The sequence below is a fragment of the Anabas testudineus genome, chromosome 13, assembly GCF_900324465.2.
Source record: "Anabas testudineus chromosome 13, fAnaTes1.2, whole genome shotgun sequence".
NCBI lineage: Eukaryota > Metazoa > Chordata > Actinopteri > Anabantiformes > Anabantidae > Anabas > Anabas testudineus.
This window is the reverse complement of record NC_046622.1, coordinates 22,403,017-22,419,260: the sequence shown is the minus strand read 5'-3', so window position 1 is coordinate 22,419,260 and position 16,244 is coordinate 22,403,017. Positions and strand designations below refer to the sequence as shown.

The following is a 16,244-nucleotide window of genomic DNA, read 5'->3' as shown; positions in this document are numbered from 1 at the left end:
CACAAACACATATATAAACTTTTATTTCGCTTCCTTATTGGGTTAGAAACTTTCTCATTTTGAGAAATGCACCTGTTTGTTTTCAGTCATTATACTATCACTGTGTAATGCTAATTCCTTCTGGACAATGACAGCATGAGCAAATACTTAATTTGACAAACAATAATTATGTACAAAACAGAGGCACAAATATGCAAGTATGAATTATTCATTGGGACAAATCCTGGCAGAGTACCACAACAAACACAGGAGCAAACACATGCTAAGCCCAGACTTTCCCAGTGGAGCTGGCAGTGTGTATGTGAGGGTTGTCCACAGACAGGTAATCAAACCCCGCTACACCAAACTCCTATACCACCTGCAGACACACGTCATGCTACCCACAATCACTGACATTACACCCAAAGCCTCACAGCAACCAGATCACTGTCCAGTAGACTAAAGGAACAAGAGCTGTCTTCTTCACACAAATTAAATCCAGCACAGGGAGATGAATCTATGGGGAAACTAGGTTTTTATTACAGCACAGGAAACACTAATAAATTATTTGTGGAACATAACACCAGCAAATGGCAGTAAAAAAAAAAAAAAAGAACAGCCTTTAAGTGGATACAGTCGGTTTCTGCTTATGGATTTGTTGGCCTAAATGTTGGCCTAAACTAAATGTATTTCACCACTCACGGCCATCAAAGCCGGGCTATCATCTCAACACTGCCATCTAACGTCTGACAGCTTTATTACGGATGTGACAGGCCCAGCACTAAGAGCAGGGGAGAGGGAAGATCCTCAAGGATGAGTAGTGCCAGGTTGAGGACTTGGAGGTGCCCAGGAGAGTTTTTCTAATAATGTGATGCATTTACTGCATTTACCAAAAACTATCTAAATCACTTGTCATTTAAAGAAAGACAACATTTATCATTATCTTTTGTTCTGGAGAATTCTGCTACTCCAGTTTACTACAGTTTCCTAAACGTACAGCTCAAAAAAAAAAAAATCATCGTATTTAGGCTATAAGAGCTGTTTGACACTTCTGTTTCAAAAACAATCTATAATGGTTCCACACACACACACCCACCCACACACACACACACACACACACACACACACACACACACACACACACACACACACACACACACACACACACACACACACACACACACACACACTTAAGGATGTAACAACTATAACTTACCTTGAACAGACAAGTCAAAGGTCGCTAGTTCGTTCTTGATCATCTCTTCACTGGACTTGACTTTGGCTTGAGTGCTGGCTTTGAGGAAGTCAGACTTGCCAAACTTTGGCTTGTCCAACTGGACAGCGCCAAACTCATCACAGGCCTCGCATTGGTTTCCCTCAGATGCTGCCTCAGCCGCTGCCGACGGAGAGTCGGACTTCTCAGAAACAGTACTTGCAAAATCCCCAAAGTCGTCTTCATCATCGACACCGCCCCTGTCGCCAGAGCCAAAATCAGCAAAGGCTTCAAACTTGTCATCTGCAGCTGAGGAGATGGGGATCTTTGCTACAGAGCTGCCTGTAATGTTTTCAGTGCTGCCAAAGGTCAGCTCCTTCCTCTGGGCAGGGGCTAAAGATGGAAGGGATGCTCCTTCCAAGACCTGCGACTTTCTGACCTCACTGGGCAGACATTCCTCCCGGTCTGTCCAGCCGTAGCTGGGCAAGGTGCTGAGGGCCGACGTCCCAAAGGGGTCAAATTTCATGTCGTCTGCTTCTGTAATGACAACACAGACATACCAGTGGCTCCTAGGAATTGCACAGATGCTGTCATGATAGGAGGTAGATTAATGAGTCTGAATTGGACTGAGAGGACTGAGATTTCTGCTGGGTTATCACCATGTTGCTTGTTTACACTCTGTTTACACTAATACTGTATCTCTTGGTTTCATTGGCAGGCATGGATTTTAAAAAGAGAGTCAGTTCAGCCATGTTACAACACAAATCTACATTTTATCACTTACTTCTGATGTAATCTAGCATTCAGATAGTTTCTGTTTCACTAGCTCAGATTATTTCTGTAACTACAGTGATGCTGAGATTCCTGTCTCCATCCCAGCAAAGTGGAGATGGATGAAATTTTGGTTCACAGAAATGTAAACTGTACTATATACAATATATATTTATGACTTTTTAAAACAATTGAATAAAAAAATAAAAAAAACATATATATTTATATATAAAATAAATATATATGTTTTTCAATAAATCGGGTTTTGGAGTAAGGATAAAGCTGACATGTAATAATGTAAGTACACTCTGGAATAGTGTTTTCTGATGCCTAACCCTAACCAATTATTATCAATTATTAATATGCAGATCAAGGTAATTATCAGATTCACTGTTGCAGCCTTAGTTACTTACTCTCCTGTAGTAGAACTATTGTAAACAATGTTTTTGAAAAAAGCTTTTTGGTAAATCTCTGAGATGGTGCTGAAATCTTACACATCTCACAAAAGAGCTTGATAAAATCAAAACCATTTCCATGGACAGACAGCACAACACTAAGTGAGAAAATGTTTTTTTCTGAAGGTCATTTGTAGCTTCAGTAATATCCCATGCAGCACTGCATACTGCGTAGTAAACAATGGCAAAAATGAGATCAGTGTATTGTAAAAGGACCCCACTCTCCATATTTAGCACTTTTAAAGGTGTGAATATAAATGTTGCAGTAAAACAGTGATCACAGATGTTACTAATCAGCACATTTATGACTGCAAACTGAATCATAATCTAACTAGAAACTGACTCATTTGTGTTTGTTGGAGTAACACTGCTCATCCTCCCACCCACATTTTGAGAACTCTGTTTTGGTGTCTAAGCTGAATTGTTTTCGCAAAAAGAAAATTGCAGCCATCATTTCATTGAAATACAACTGAGACTAACACAGCTTTTTTTAAATAATGGACAGTGTCCAGTCTAGCAAGATCACTGGTAACAAAGAGCTTTACAATAACCAGAGCTGATCTCTTTTTATAAAACACAACCTGAAAGATTTTGTTCAAATGCTCAGACACTGATCTTTCCTGTCACTTCCTCTGCTTTTATTTTTTCACTGTGCTGTGATCAGTTTCTGTATAGCTAATACTGACTGACAGAGCTGGACAACTTACACATCTCTCTCTCTCTCTCTCACACACACACACACACACACACACACACACCCACACACACCCACACACACACCACACACACACACACACACACACACACACACACACACACACACACACGAGCGCAGGCACAAACACAAATCTTGTTGGAACCCTTCCTACTTAGCATGACAGAACCCTCTGTTACAAAAAGCAATTTGTGAAATTGACAAGGATCTAGTGCTGTAAGCCTCAGTGTCAGGAGGTGACTTTATGGCCTCTCAAGAAAGGAAAGGAGAAAATAAGACGGTACGCATTTCAGCAATACCAACAGTAATATTTATTACGACAACATGAGTAGAGAGAAAGAGAGAAAGGTCACAAAGTACTGTGAAAGAGGTCTATCATTACAAGAGGTTTGTCAAACTAACACTTGTAAAATTGGATTTCAGTCATTTAGTATACAAGGGCATGCAGAGTCAGGAGGAAAATAGGAAGAAAACAAACAGTGAGAAGGTAAAACAAAACATCCGAGGATATAGAAGCAGAAACCAGAATGAGAAAAGGCACATTCACAGACTAAAACCAGTATTTCTGGGGAGGTGAGAAACTCTGTTTTACTACTATTGAGATGTAAAGCAACAGATTTTTGGGAAATATTTGAATACAGAACACTTGAAAAGCCAGGTTCATTCAAAGCACAAGCTCAAGGCAGGAAGCGTTAACCCTTTGAGGACCTGGGGGGATACATCATCCCAAAAATCAGTGTTTGCTCAGCTGTGTACAAACTACACTTTGAGGACAGTCAGGACTTAAAAGCCACAATTTAAGAGGCTGCCGTCATGCGCATTTAGTCAATTATGGAAAAAAAAGTCAATTACAGTAACAAAATATGAAGTTGTAGGATTGCTTTCCATGTCAACACTGGAAGTGATCTGGTTCAAGCGCTCAAAGGGTTACAGAAAACAAAGAGGGCCATCTTTAAACCTGACATCCCAGAAAGGGGCTTTAATTACCATCCAATCACAGATGCAGAAACAAATTTAAAGAGACAGTATCCTTTTTTCTCCTGCTACAGAGATTGTTTGTCAAAAATCAGGCTAATGTGCACAAACTCTTGTGATTCCCCTAAATAATAACACATGATTACTTTCTCAAGAAAGCAACTTTAGGTCAGAATGACCTTAAAGAGTTCTAAGTTCACATCTGAATCTTACTAAATACTGTAGGCTACGTTTAATTAACATAGTTGGCATATCACAGCAAGAACAAGGAGCTTTTCTAGTTTCAAAATAACAGCTCATATCCCTGTAATAAAAATACACTATTAAATCTGTATGTGTACAGTGTTTCCTTTGATAAAAACAACTTGCAATACTGTTATGCATAAAATGGTATCTTATGTTCTTGTCAATTTCACAAATTGAAAAGGCAGGCACACTGCAGCAAAAAGCAAGGCAGGAAGGGTAATACTGACTTCATTATGTCCTCCAAGAGCCAGATTGTAGAGCCACATGATAAAATCATGCTGCAATATCACAGATAACGGTAAAAAGAAATAAAAAGGAAAAATAAAATCTGGTTCCTTCTGTGATCCACACTCAAAAGGAACCTAACAAAAGAAATACTGTCTCTTTAAGATTACGTACATGTTGAGAAACACAGTGCAAAGCGTGGTGGTGAGGTGCTCAAACTTAGCCCAGTCTGCTACACTTGTAACAACACGTTATCTAGGGACAAGGACTGAAAATAATTCAGAAGGGAAAATGAGGAGCAGCCATTGAAGGAGCGTAAAGCTTCTTAGGAATGTATCGATGTTAAACTGGGCACCACGTGCATAAGCAGTAGCCTTTAACTATTTTGCTGCAGCTCCATTAACTGTTGGTTTGAATACATCATCTTATTCTCAGTGCAGATGAGCCTTTTTAGGTTCAACCAAAATATGACCACTATACATAAATAGAAATAAGGCAATGGGGATGTTTACATTTATACTTTCATCTAGTAAAGGAAGTAGTTAACAGTTCATTGGATGAAATGATATGGTTGGTAGGCATGTTGTTTAAATTATAATTAATGTATCTGTTAAAATACTACTAGTAAAGCATGGAAATATCCATGGAGACAGTGAAGTGCACAAGTTGTCAGGTGAACTAAACTGTTTCAACCCACTGAAAAACTGTCTCAGCCTTCAAAGGAAAAAAAGAAGTCATAAAAGTTTGAGTTGCAAAGCTTTCACCTGACAGTGACTCAGGTTACATTAAGAGTTGATCTTCAATGTTTTCTGTGAAAGATGAGCTGTGACATGGAAGGTGAGATGCTCAATGAATAAATGATGAGCACTGAAGTGGAGAAAGGAAGTGAGAGAGCGCTGACATAGATGTTACCTGATTATTACGGAAATTGGTTGGATTCTCTTTTAAATAAACGACCCAACGACAACAGGTCTTAGGTAAACTTTTTAACTCCACTTTCATGGACGTGAGGTAGGGGGAGAAAAAGCTGACACAGAAGCACGCACTCATTCAAACGCTCTCTGTTCTGAAAGGTGTATTGCATGCAGCCATGTGCTTAACATCTTAGCTGCTTTTTTGACACAAAAAATACTGTTAATCTATTTAAAAATTGCTTCTTCCCTGTTGTTGCATGCAACACCTCCCACAGATGGTAACATTTCCTTTTTAGATAATTAAAATTACATTGTCTTATATGCATTCAGCACAAACTAAATGTCAACAGTTAAAAAGGTGAATGATGGCTTACAGATAATGCCTTTGGTAAACTGCAGCCTAGTGTGTGAAACCTGTGATTAGAATAAACAATGAGGCTTGCAGTTCTCCTGTCGTAGGTTTTCAATTAAGTCTCTCTGTTTGCATTGCACAACACGTGGAAAACACACACACTCACACAGACACACAAGGTACACTGAAAGAAGGTGTGCCGTTGTGCCCACAACAGAGAGCTTATCTGGATCACACAGACAACAGCCAGGGACCTTGTCTTTGAGCTACGACTGCCAACACACAGAAACCAGGCACTGATCATCTATTTTTTTATCTTTGTTGTGATAATAACATTTTGTTTGTTATTTTATTTTAATTATTGTCTGTTATTGTATAGCACTTTGTAAAGTGCTTTATAAATAAAGCTATAAATAAACCTATGGGGCCAGGACCTTTTTTCATTATTGTTATGTGCAGAAGAAGCGAGGGGAACATGGAAATAACTTAGAAAGGAAATAAGGATTCAAATAAATAAATAAATAAATAAATAAATAAGTTAAAATGAATAATGACATGGGGATGAAAGATATGATGTGGAATCTGAAATATGCTCTTTGACCCCTTGTTTGGTTGTCACAAGTAGCCGGGGAGGAGGAGAGGCCACCCTGGAATAAACACTGTATGTGGCAAGTCAGGGCCTCACCAGAGCAAACGCACTAGTTCCTCACCTGTAGCGGGGGGCTGGTGGGCCGAGAGACCCGGCAAATCCAGAGAGCTGTCCGACATCACGTGCTTCAGGTCTCCTCCCATGTCCGACAGTTTCATGTCCAGCTGCACTGAGAGCGCATCCTCTGAGTCGTCCTTTCCCACACTGCTTCCACCGATGGATGGGAGGTCGAGGGACTTGACTGAGGCGGAGTCCTCCTTGGCCTGTTTGAAAGCGGACACCTTGTCCACTAGAGTCTTTTCTGAAGCCCCGAGTGCCGTGCAGAACTTTGAGGACTGGAAGTCAGCAAAGTCGTCCGTGTCACTCTTGAGGGAAGAGAAGGAGCCACCACCACTCTCCTTGTTGTCGTCATAGATGAGGCCTCCCTCCAGAGACAACTGTTTGAATACGTCATACTTGTCTGAGCCCTGCTGAGGCCGCACCTGTGTGGAGGTCTCCCCCTCGGCCCGCACACTGCTCTCACCTTTAGGCTCTCCACCAGAAGTGCCAAACGCCATGAAATCTGCAAAGTCGTCCTGAGGCGCTGCTGCAGCTCCGCCTGCTGTTGAAGCTTGAGCAACTTCAGAGGAGGAGCCAAACAGGGCAAAATCACCAAAGTCATCAGCCCCTGCCCCTGGAGGTTTGGCTCCCCCTGGTAGGAGCACTAGAGAGGGGGGCACAGACACTGACGGAAATGTGCTGGGTTTGGTCTCAGGGGGGGCAGAAACAGAGGGTGCCATAGAAGAGAAAAGGTCCAGGTCGGCCATGTTGAGAGAGTTTTTGGGCTGAGAAAGAGATGCTGCTGGCTGATGCTGATGCTGTGGTAGCTGTTGTAGAGACTGAGAGTTTGGAAAAGCAGAAGGAAAGGAAGGCTGGAAGATCTTGGCCTGTTCGGAAGGATCTAGTGGAGAGACGCTGTCGGCGGTTTTAAAGTCTGTGAAGCCATCATCAGCGCTGACAGACTTGAAGTCTGCAAATCCTTCCCCTATGAACCAAAGAGAATAATTTATGCTCATTAAAAACATTTAACATAGCAGACTACCATAATGGAACGTCGAACAAAAAAGCCTCAGCTGTCAAAGCCAGGATTCTGTCCTTTTACAGTGCTATGAGAAAAGAAAACGGGTGGATTAAGTTTGCCTCTGCTGCACTCATAGTCAACTTCCAGCTTTCTGGTCCAACTGTTGGCTGCAGAGTAGAAAAAAAAGAAAATCACTGCACAAAAAAAACACTAAGTCATCTAATGACACACACATCCCCACTACCATGCAATGAACAGAATGTGATAGTCATTTTGCACAAAAAGCCCATCTTAACAAGTTATTATTTCAAGTGCATCTTCAAGCAAAGCAGAACAAGATAGGTACTCTGAATAGTTATGCTGTAGTAGTGAGATTTTGCATTTATTGTGTGCATTCCAGCAATTAATGTCATTGCCAATTGAAAAACATTCAGCTGCCTTCAGGGACAGTTCTAATACAGTACAGCAGAATGCCATTTTTGCATGATTAATCTAAGTACAAAAATCAACAAGTGACAAATCTTGTGACTCTTTGGTCAGACATTAAATACTTTCCTAGCGACAAGTCGCTAAAATTTGTCAGTGAATTTTCTGTGTGTGTGTCTGTGCTCAGTGTGTGTGAGGGAGAGCAGCAGCCAGACTGAAGCGTAAATGAGCTGTGAATGGGCTGAAACAACCCATCATGTCTTCCCATTGTTTCCTGTAAATCACTTCTACTTAATTTTAGTTAAACAAAAGTAAAATCTTACTTAAAAATTTTGGTTTAATTTTATTTTCTAAAAGCATATAAAGGGTGTAGTAGAGTGAGTTAGTTCTAATGTCTGGATTGACTGTGGCCATTATAGTTTATATGTATTTTTTAATACAAGCAAACAAGTCTATTGCAAGTTGCAATAGTGTCCACAATAATCACAGTATGACTTCTTCATTAAATTATGCTGCCATTGCTCTAAAAAACTTCATTGAATTTAAAAATATGTAAAAAGATTTGGAAAAGACAGTATAGACTCTCACTCTCAATAATTATGAAAGTAAATACTGGTTGGACTGTTTTGATCAACAGGTTAAGACCAAACAGCAAAACCTATTTGCTAGTGTAAGAAATATATTTTTATTGATACAGTCCTGTGTTGTTTATTTTATTACAGTTTTCTTACAGTTTTCTTTAAAAAAAAAAAACAACTATATATTGTCTTGTGTACATCATCACAATATACTGACTTATGCTGACTTATAAACCCTGTTGCATAACTTCTTGCCTTCTTTTATTTTCAAGAAAATTTAAGTAGCAACTTAGTAACTTAAAGTAGGAGTAGTAACTTTAGTGAAAATACAAGTTAAGATGGGTATTTCTTAGAATGAGAAAACAACATGTACGCTAAAACAACTCCAGCAGCAATAATATTTTTATTACAGTTTTTTGCAGTTAGGTAATGAGGCACCAATAGGAACTGCAGAAAGAAAATCAGTATCCATTTCTGAATTTCAGTGGGTGTGTTAATGCACTGTGATCCAAAATTATGTATGAACTAGATACAAGAGAATCTGTTCATACTGCTGCTGTGGACGTTGGAAAAGAGATAACTAATGGGCTCATTAAGGAGATGGAGCCTGACAATGCCAAGGAAAGGTTACCGCAAAGCATGACTTACTGAAGTTGTAAGAGCTGTCGCCATCGGAAAATGTTCTAATGAAACAGGGACGGAAACACACTGGTATCAACAAGATACAATGTAAACATGGAACAATGGCAATACGGCATTAAAGCGACCTGACAGCTTTACCCAACGTACAATTCAATGTTTAATTAGAGGGAATCGAACACTTGCCCCACTGTCTTCACTATCAATTCCAACAAAAATACAACCAAGATTTGTTTTGTAAGGAACAGCTTGTTTTTTAAGGCCTTCCCTGTCCTGCTTGCAGGGACCATCTCAGAGCCCAGTGTGTCTTTTTTGTTTTTTAGTGAAGAGGCCAGGAATAACCCAAAATGTATTTAAAATTAGTGTTTTATCAGTATGTACGTACACGTTGTGTAAGGAAGGGTGGCTGAGTTTCTTACCGGCTGGTTTCTTGTCAGCAGGTTTCTCAAGCTGTCGGAAAACACTGTACTTGTCTCCGACATCTGGATCAGAAGAAGAATGGGTAAAGTATAAACAGAAAATACAAGACACTTGATATTCACTAAAACTGTCTATGTTTATGTACTGAACTCAGCTGAGTGATGAGACTGATTGTGTCACTCTCTGCTATCAATCAATCTTTGCCAGTTATCTAGCTGTTAACCAGCAGAGGAATCATTTTCTGTTTCTGCATTTTGTTTAACTATCTGAAGATCATATTTCATTCCCTCCGCCAATTGCTTTATCTTTTCTTCCTAAGGTTTACCTGGCAAACAATGTTTCTAATATGTCTGTACATCCTACATGAGGTGTACCTGAGGCAGGAGGTGGAGACTCTGCAGGCTGATCCACAGACAGCTGCTTGAAGACGGCGTACTTATCAGAGGATGTGATGGATGCAGATGAGGAACCAGACACTGGAGTCAGCATGGCAGGCGTGCTGCAAGGACACAACAGCAATAGTCAGACTTTAGGGAGATTGAGATGCAGCTGTCTAGTTTAATTGCCATGAGCTGACTAACCATTTGCCTGGGTTCTAAAAGATGAGAGTGACAGTTTTCTTGTTTTTTTTGTGAAAGTCTTTTTTTAATGCTCTACTCATTGTGGTGACTATGAAGCTGATGCAATAGTTTAATCTATCACAAAACACAATATCTTTGTTTTCATTGCTTGATGATGTAAAAGTTTAACTAAATAAAGTGCAGAATTACACACATTTTTGTTTTCCTTTATATACTGCAAATTTAAAGTTTCCCTGAGATTTTATCTAATTTGTCCAGGTTTGGCTTTTGTTTTTCTATGAGGAAGGTGTCCCTGATTATTTAAATGTTCACTGATTTTCAACTTGCTTCATTTAGGTCAATTTTCGGGAGTACTTGCATATGAATGTTATTAAACTTCCCTCTGTCAACTCTATATTAAAATGTCTGTGCTTTGAGCTGAAAAACGACAATGATGATAACGTCACACTGTTTCCGTTTAGATAATGGCACCTGGAGGAGTTGAGATAATATAATCTGGAGGAGCTCTAAGGTACAAGGTTAACCAAGACCATAAACTCTTTTGTATGAACAACCAGATAATATCACCTGAACTGAAAAAAGCATCTGAGTGATGTCACCTGGAGAAGTTTTTCCAGCTAAAAACGGAGTGATATTGTTATATAGGGAAAACATAGGGAAGTTTAATTTCATTTGTATTATACGCAGTAACTGTTTCATGGTCCCCATTATACTTTGTAGGATACCTTGATAAACTTGAAAATTCATTTTCCCTCCACAATGGCAAACGGTCCAGGTCTAGAGGCAGCAAAGCATGCCCAGATCATGATGCTCCCTCCACCACACTTCACCTCTGAGGATCACTTTTTTCCAAAATGTTTAATGGGTGTGAAACATCATGTGATGTTTTTAATCAACCTTGAAATATTGTGTTTGTTTCACTTGTGACTTTGCTGAAGATCAGATCACATTTCACGATTTATGCAGATTGCAGACTGGTAATAATTTTGCCATCTGTCACCAGCAGAAACCGAATGAGCGTATTTCCAAAGTGGCTGCCTTCTCTAAAGCAAATGTTTCAATCTACAACAAGCAAATAAAATACTATGAAGCATTTTCTTTAATTTGCATATCAAATACAAAACAGAAACAATAAAAGGTTCAACATATAGAAGACTCTTACTTCACATTGCTAAGGTAGTCAACCTGATAACAGACAAGAACTAAGCACTGAAGGGGAATCATTAAGCTCACTTTCCAGCTTTACTTTTCTCAAAGCTCTTTCTTTGTAAGACATCTGACAGTAAGTTATGTCTGCTACTTCAGCCAAACCAACACAAGCTTTTCAGTCTCTCATTTAATCAGACAACGATCTCAGACTGTGGAGAAGTCTTGTTATATTGCTGAAACAGTCTGGAGTATACATTTTGGGGTCAGAAACAGGAGGAAATTTGAAAATGCCTATGCCTCTTAGATGTGAGATTCTGTAGTTCTGCTTCGTCTTACAGTAGATAATTGCCTTTCAGCTTCCGTTCGGTGAAAGGACAGTCTCGCCATATGGGCTTGGAAAGTAATATAAAGAAATGAGCTTATCTGCAGTCCACTGAAATTCATTAAGAAAAATGAACTTGTTATTCTGGTGAGGTTGTTATGAAATATTAGTGTCTCACTATAAGATCTCTAAAACAGGACTTGTAAGACGCAAATATTATTTAGAAGAATTCTGGTATAAATAACTGTCCATGGCTTGATTTGAGCTGCTCATTGCTGCAAACATTTACATCAATTCTACGGAAAAGTACAAGAAGCAGGAAGGAGACAGAAATAATGAGGAACACTAAAGCTATATTTCTTGTAATATAAACTCAGCACATAGGGACAACTGAATGAATAAACTATGATGTTGAGCTTTTTAAGACACTGTTAATAACGTAAGCTTAAATTAAAACAAATGCTCAAATGTTTAAATCGAAAAAAATATATACAGAAGTTAATCAGTTAGACCTGCTCAGTGCCTCTGTTGCACTCACACTCTTTACCTATTTTGGTGCTGAGGGGCAATGGTGGTGGGGAAACTTCCACCTGACTCCCCCTGGAACTCAGTGAAGGCTTGATCGCCTGCTCCTGCCTTTGGAGCCTCCTGGAAATCCTGGAAGTCGTCATCATCAGCTTTGGTTGCCTATTTCAAGAGTGTGTTAGTGAGTAAGATGTCATACAATTGTGACAAAACAAAGTGTCCAGGAGGAACTGTAAGCATGGATGCATCACCTGTGCAGGAGGGAAGCTGGCAATGAAATTTGTGTTTGCAGTTGGCTGAGCCAGTGCTGCAGGTGCCATAGCCATGACTGGTGGCGCTGGTGTGGGCATGGCCATAGAGACTGGGGGCTGGGTCATCATGGGCTGCTGATGCTGGGGCATAACAGGGGCCATGGTCATAGCCAGGGCAGGCAGGTTGGGCACAGGAGGAGAGGGAAACTGACTCAGGATTTCCACATTTAGTGCAGGAAGGCCACTCTGAAACAAAGAAAACAAGTGATGATATTTTCCATTTTTCTTATTGCAGAAAAATCCTATCAAATTCCAGATAAGATCAAAAGAATGAACTGAACCTACATGAAATACTGCCTGTACAGTCAAAGCCTAATACGATACCCACAACAGTTGACAAAAAACTATTTAAACACACTGAGGCACATCACAAAACATGGCAACTGCTGTCCTGCTGCTGCAAAACTATTTACTATGACATATGACATTTCAGAAACAAGAAGGGACAAATATGGTGTGACATTTTTACTGGGCAAAAATGACTGAAACATTTAATCAAGTAAAACTGCTGCAGATTAAGGTTGAATACAAAAAAAGTTGAATAATGTTTTTACAACATTCACTACAAACTACAGCTGGTTTACAAAATTATTCAACAATAAAAAAAACAGTTAAATATTTGATTTAATGAGCACAGACAGGCTGAAGGAATTAGAAAGTATTGATAGACTAACACATAGTATGCTTTGGTGCTTTCATGGGATTAGTGGACAATAAGAATTATATTTATCACACTGCATTTGCCTCTGCCTCAGCATAATGCATGGGTTGATTCACAAAATATTAACCACATTGCATGTGCCAAGTTCACATGCATGTCTTTCCAGACTCATATTCATATTCTAATACATTTATGCTTGCGTTCAAGTGTATTAATCTTAAAGAAATTCCCTCTAGGGGTTGTTGAGATATCACATTTGCAAGAATGGGACGGAGGATTAAAATATAAAACACCAGACTAATCCATTAAGAGGTAGTTTTGCTATTTAATAACTTAATTTATAAGAAATGTATTTTGTGTCTCCTAAATTAAGATGTGAGCTGTTAGACATTAGCTACTATGAGAGATGCCATAGTAGCTAGTGGTTAGAGAAACTCTGAACTATGAACAATGTATAAAGTTTGCATATAAATTATTTAAAACAGTCAAGTTCTACTAAAAGGATGTCAGTGGCAGGGTGAAACTTTTTTCTCTGTGCTAGAGAATGCACCTTGTTGTGCTTGTGTTTTAAGGCTCTTCAAGATTTGCATCACCAAAGGTGTCTTATTATTCCTCGCATGGAAGCAGTGGCATGCAGCATTTCGTGCGCTGCCTGCAGATTTGCATCCTCCCAGGGGTGGTGGTGACAGGCTCGGGCTGACGATGATAAGAAGCCTCCTGCCAAACCTGGCTGATAGGGGCTGAGCTGTATATTCAGCTTACAATGCTTCACAAGCCCTGGGCTGATTCACAGAGCTGTTTCATAGAACTGTCTGTCCCTGTTTCTAGCTTCGCCCATCTAATTTCAGTGTGCAGTTTATGGCGCGGATCTGTGGAAGCTACAGGGAATGATTAGTGAAATTGTTCTAAGTGGATAATTTGTCTTGACTCCAGTGTTTACCTGCGCCACGCCAATTAGTGCAAGTACAGTGTAGAGCTCCTCCTTGGTCAGCATGCCAGGTGTTGTGCGGTTGGCTGATGCCCAGATTTGCCCCAATGCTTCCCTGGGAAGACCCGATGACATTAATATTGGATAGAGCTTGGCTGTGTCTATCCCTGCCGGAGTCATGGTGAATTCAAGAACTTTCTTGAACATTTCTAAAGACAGAAAAACAGAAAAGAGAGATAGTTACTTACTTACAGATAAACTTAAGCAGAAGTTATTAAACTGAAAATCAGTGAGTGTGGTGCACTGGACGCTTTTGTGTGTAAATGTACCTGGGACAAGGCTGTCATTGTAAACCCAGGCTGGCAGAATGGGCTGAATGTGCTCTTGTTGTGGATACACGCCAACACCTGCTGTTGCAAGAAGACACACACAACATGCGCACACACACACGCAGACACACAAAGAAGTTGTTATAGCAAAAGCCTTGTCCAGACATACGATTTGCCAAGCCTCTTGGCAGCTGAGCTCTGTTCGTAACAAACCCGACCAAAAAAATAGTTAAAAAAAAAAAAATCATACACCTGATGTCTGGAAGGCTTGGTGCAGATGTTAACGCTCCCCTGCACTGAATCACAAGCATCCTGCCATGTCAGACATCTATAAATCACTCTGTGAGCCATATCCACGTACTGCTCTTCTTCTTGGAGAAGGGAGAAAGGAGACTCCCTTGCAAAAAAAGAAGAACTTAAAATCTGTCATTATTATACTCCTAAAATTGACCTAAATACGTGTTTTCCTTATAAAATACAATCAAACAAGCTATGGCTCATTTTGAGTGCCTAACGCTCAGTCTGAAAGGCATCTGTTTACTCAGCCAGCCACACTGCACATATTATTCCCATCAGTCAAGCAATTAAAAGAATCTTATTACACATCTACTCCGTCTCCATAACGAGCTTATATATTTTCCACAATGGCACAGAGGACACGGACGCTGACAAACAAGAGCACAAAGGTGTAGCAAAGTAGCATGCACAATCAGCCTTGGATTATATTTAGACCCCAATGGCACCTGCCAATCCATGTGCATCCCTGTTAAACCAAAGCAGTCAGCATGCACCAGAGGTCATTCTCTGAGAAGGTGTTACACAGAGAGGGAACAGACGGAAGCTTATTGAGTCAGAAGGTATTACCCCAGGACCATGACAGACACAGTCCATTTCCACAGTGTGTGCGGAGTGTGCCAGCATGAGAAGGCCCCTCTAATGAGATTTGGCCTGAAGTAACAGGAGTATAAAGCAGGCACAAATAGGAGCAGGGACTTGGAAAAGATGTAAAGACACCAGGGAGGCTACCACAAACCATAATACCACCAGCGCATAATAATGTCAGAGTTGGAGGAACTGTCAGTGTAACTTCATTTAGGTTGTAAGTATGGGGCCATCAATGATGACCGAAAGAAAAAAAACAAGATTTAGATTCTGAAAAAGGTACGCAATTATTTTGCCAAGGTTAGAAAGATTGCAATTATTCCCCCAGGACAAAAAAATAAAATGAATGTCTTGATTGTGTGTTAATGCTTTGGCAAAGCAAGAAAGAGAAGAAGCAGCTATGAAGTCTAATAAACAGGCACTTCTCTCACCACTGCTGCTACTGGTCTGAGGGGATGAGTCAGCGGCTGATGGAGAGATGCTGGATACTGACACGGGGCTCTCGGGTACCTTTTCTGCAGTGAAGACTGAACTCAAGTCCTCAGAGACCGCTGCCCAGTTCCTTGCTTTAGTGCTGGACTGAAATTGAGCTGACACTTTAGCTCTAGGCCCCATTTCAGCCAAACTCTGCTTGGATTTAAAGTTAACCTGGGCCGTCCTATCAGCAGTGAGATCGCATGAGGAGAATAGCTTCTCTTCCAGAGACGGGCCTAAAAGGTAAATGAGGAACAAGCTTCTTTATAACCAGTACAACTTCCTTATTTCTGAAAGTGACATTGACACTAGGCGATATGTTGAGAGGGATATTTACGAAGCACCAGTGGTCATTTAAGCACTTCAGTGTAATTCAGCTTCTTTCTCCTCTAACCACAACTTAGATAAACTACAATAAAGCAGCGCTAAAAAGACAACAGGGTCTAAACTTTTATATCTGGAAAA

The 16,244-nt window shown here is 40.1% G+C and overlaps 1 protein-coding gene across 1 annotated transcript in view; it reads right to left on the bottom strand.

Annotated features, from left to right (window-relative positions):
* Nucleotides 1-16,244, bottom strand: part of synrg (synergin, gamma) — a 35,394-nt gene that overhangs the window by 9,233 nt on the left and 9,917 nt on the right. The window contains 9 exon segments of the mRNA XM_026363829.1: nucleotides 1,196-1,729; nucleotides 6,556-7,518; nucleotides 9,617-9,679; nucleotides 9,992-10,116; nucleotides 12,217-12,356; nucleotides 12,446-12,691; nucleotides 14,107-14,303; nucleotides 14,424-14,504; nucleotides 15,737-16,015. Coding sequence (XP_026219614.1) covers nucleotides 1,196-1,729; nucleotides 6,556-7,518; nucleotides 9,617-9,679; nucleotides 9,992-10,116; nucleotides 12,217-12,356; nucleotides 12,446-12,691; nucleotides 14,107-14,303; nucleotides 14,424-14,504; nucleotides 15,737-16,015 — 2,628 coding nt within the window.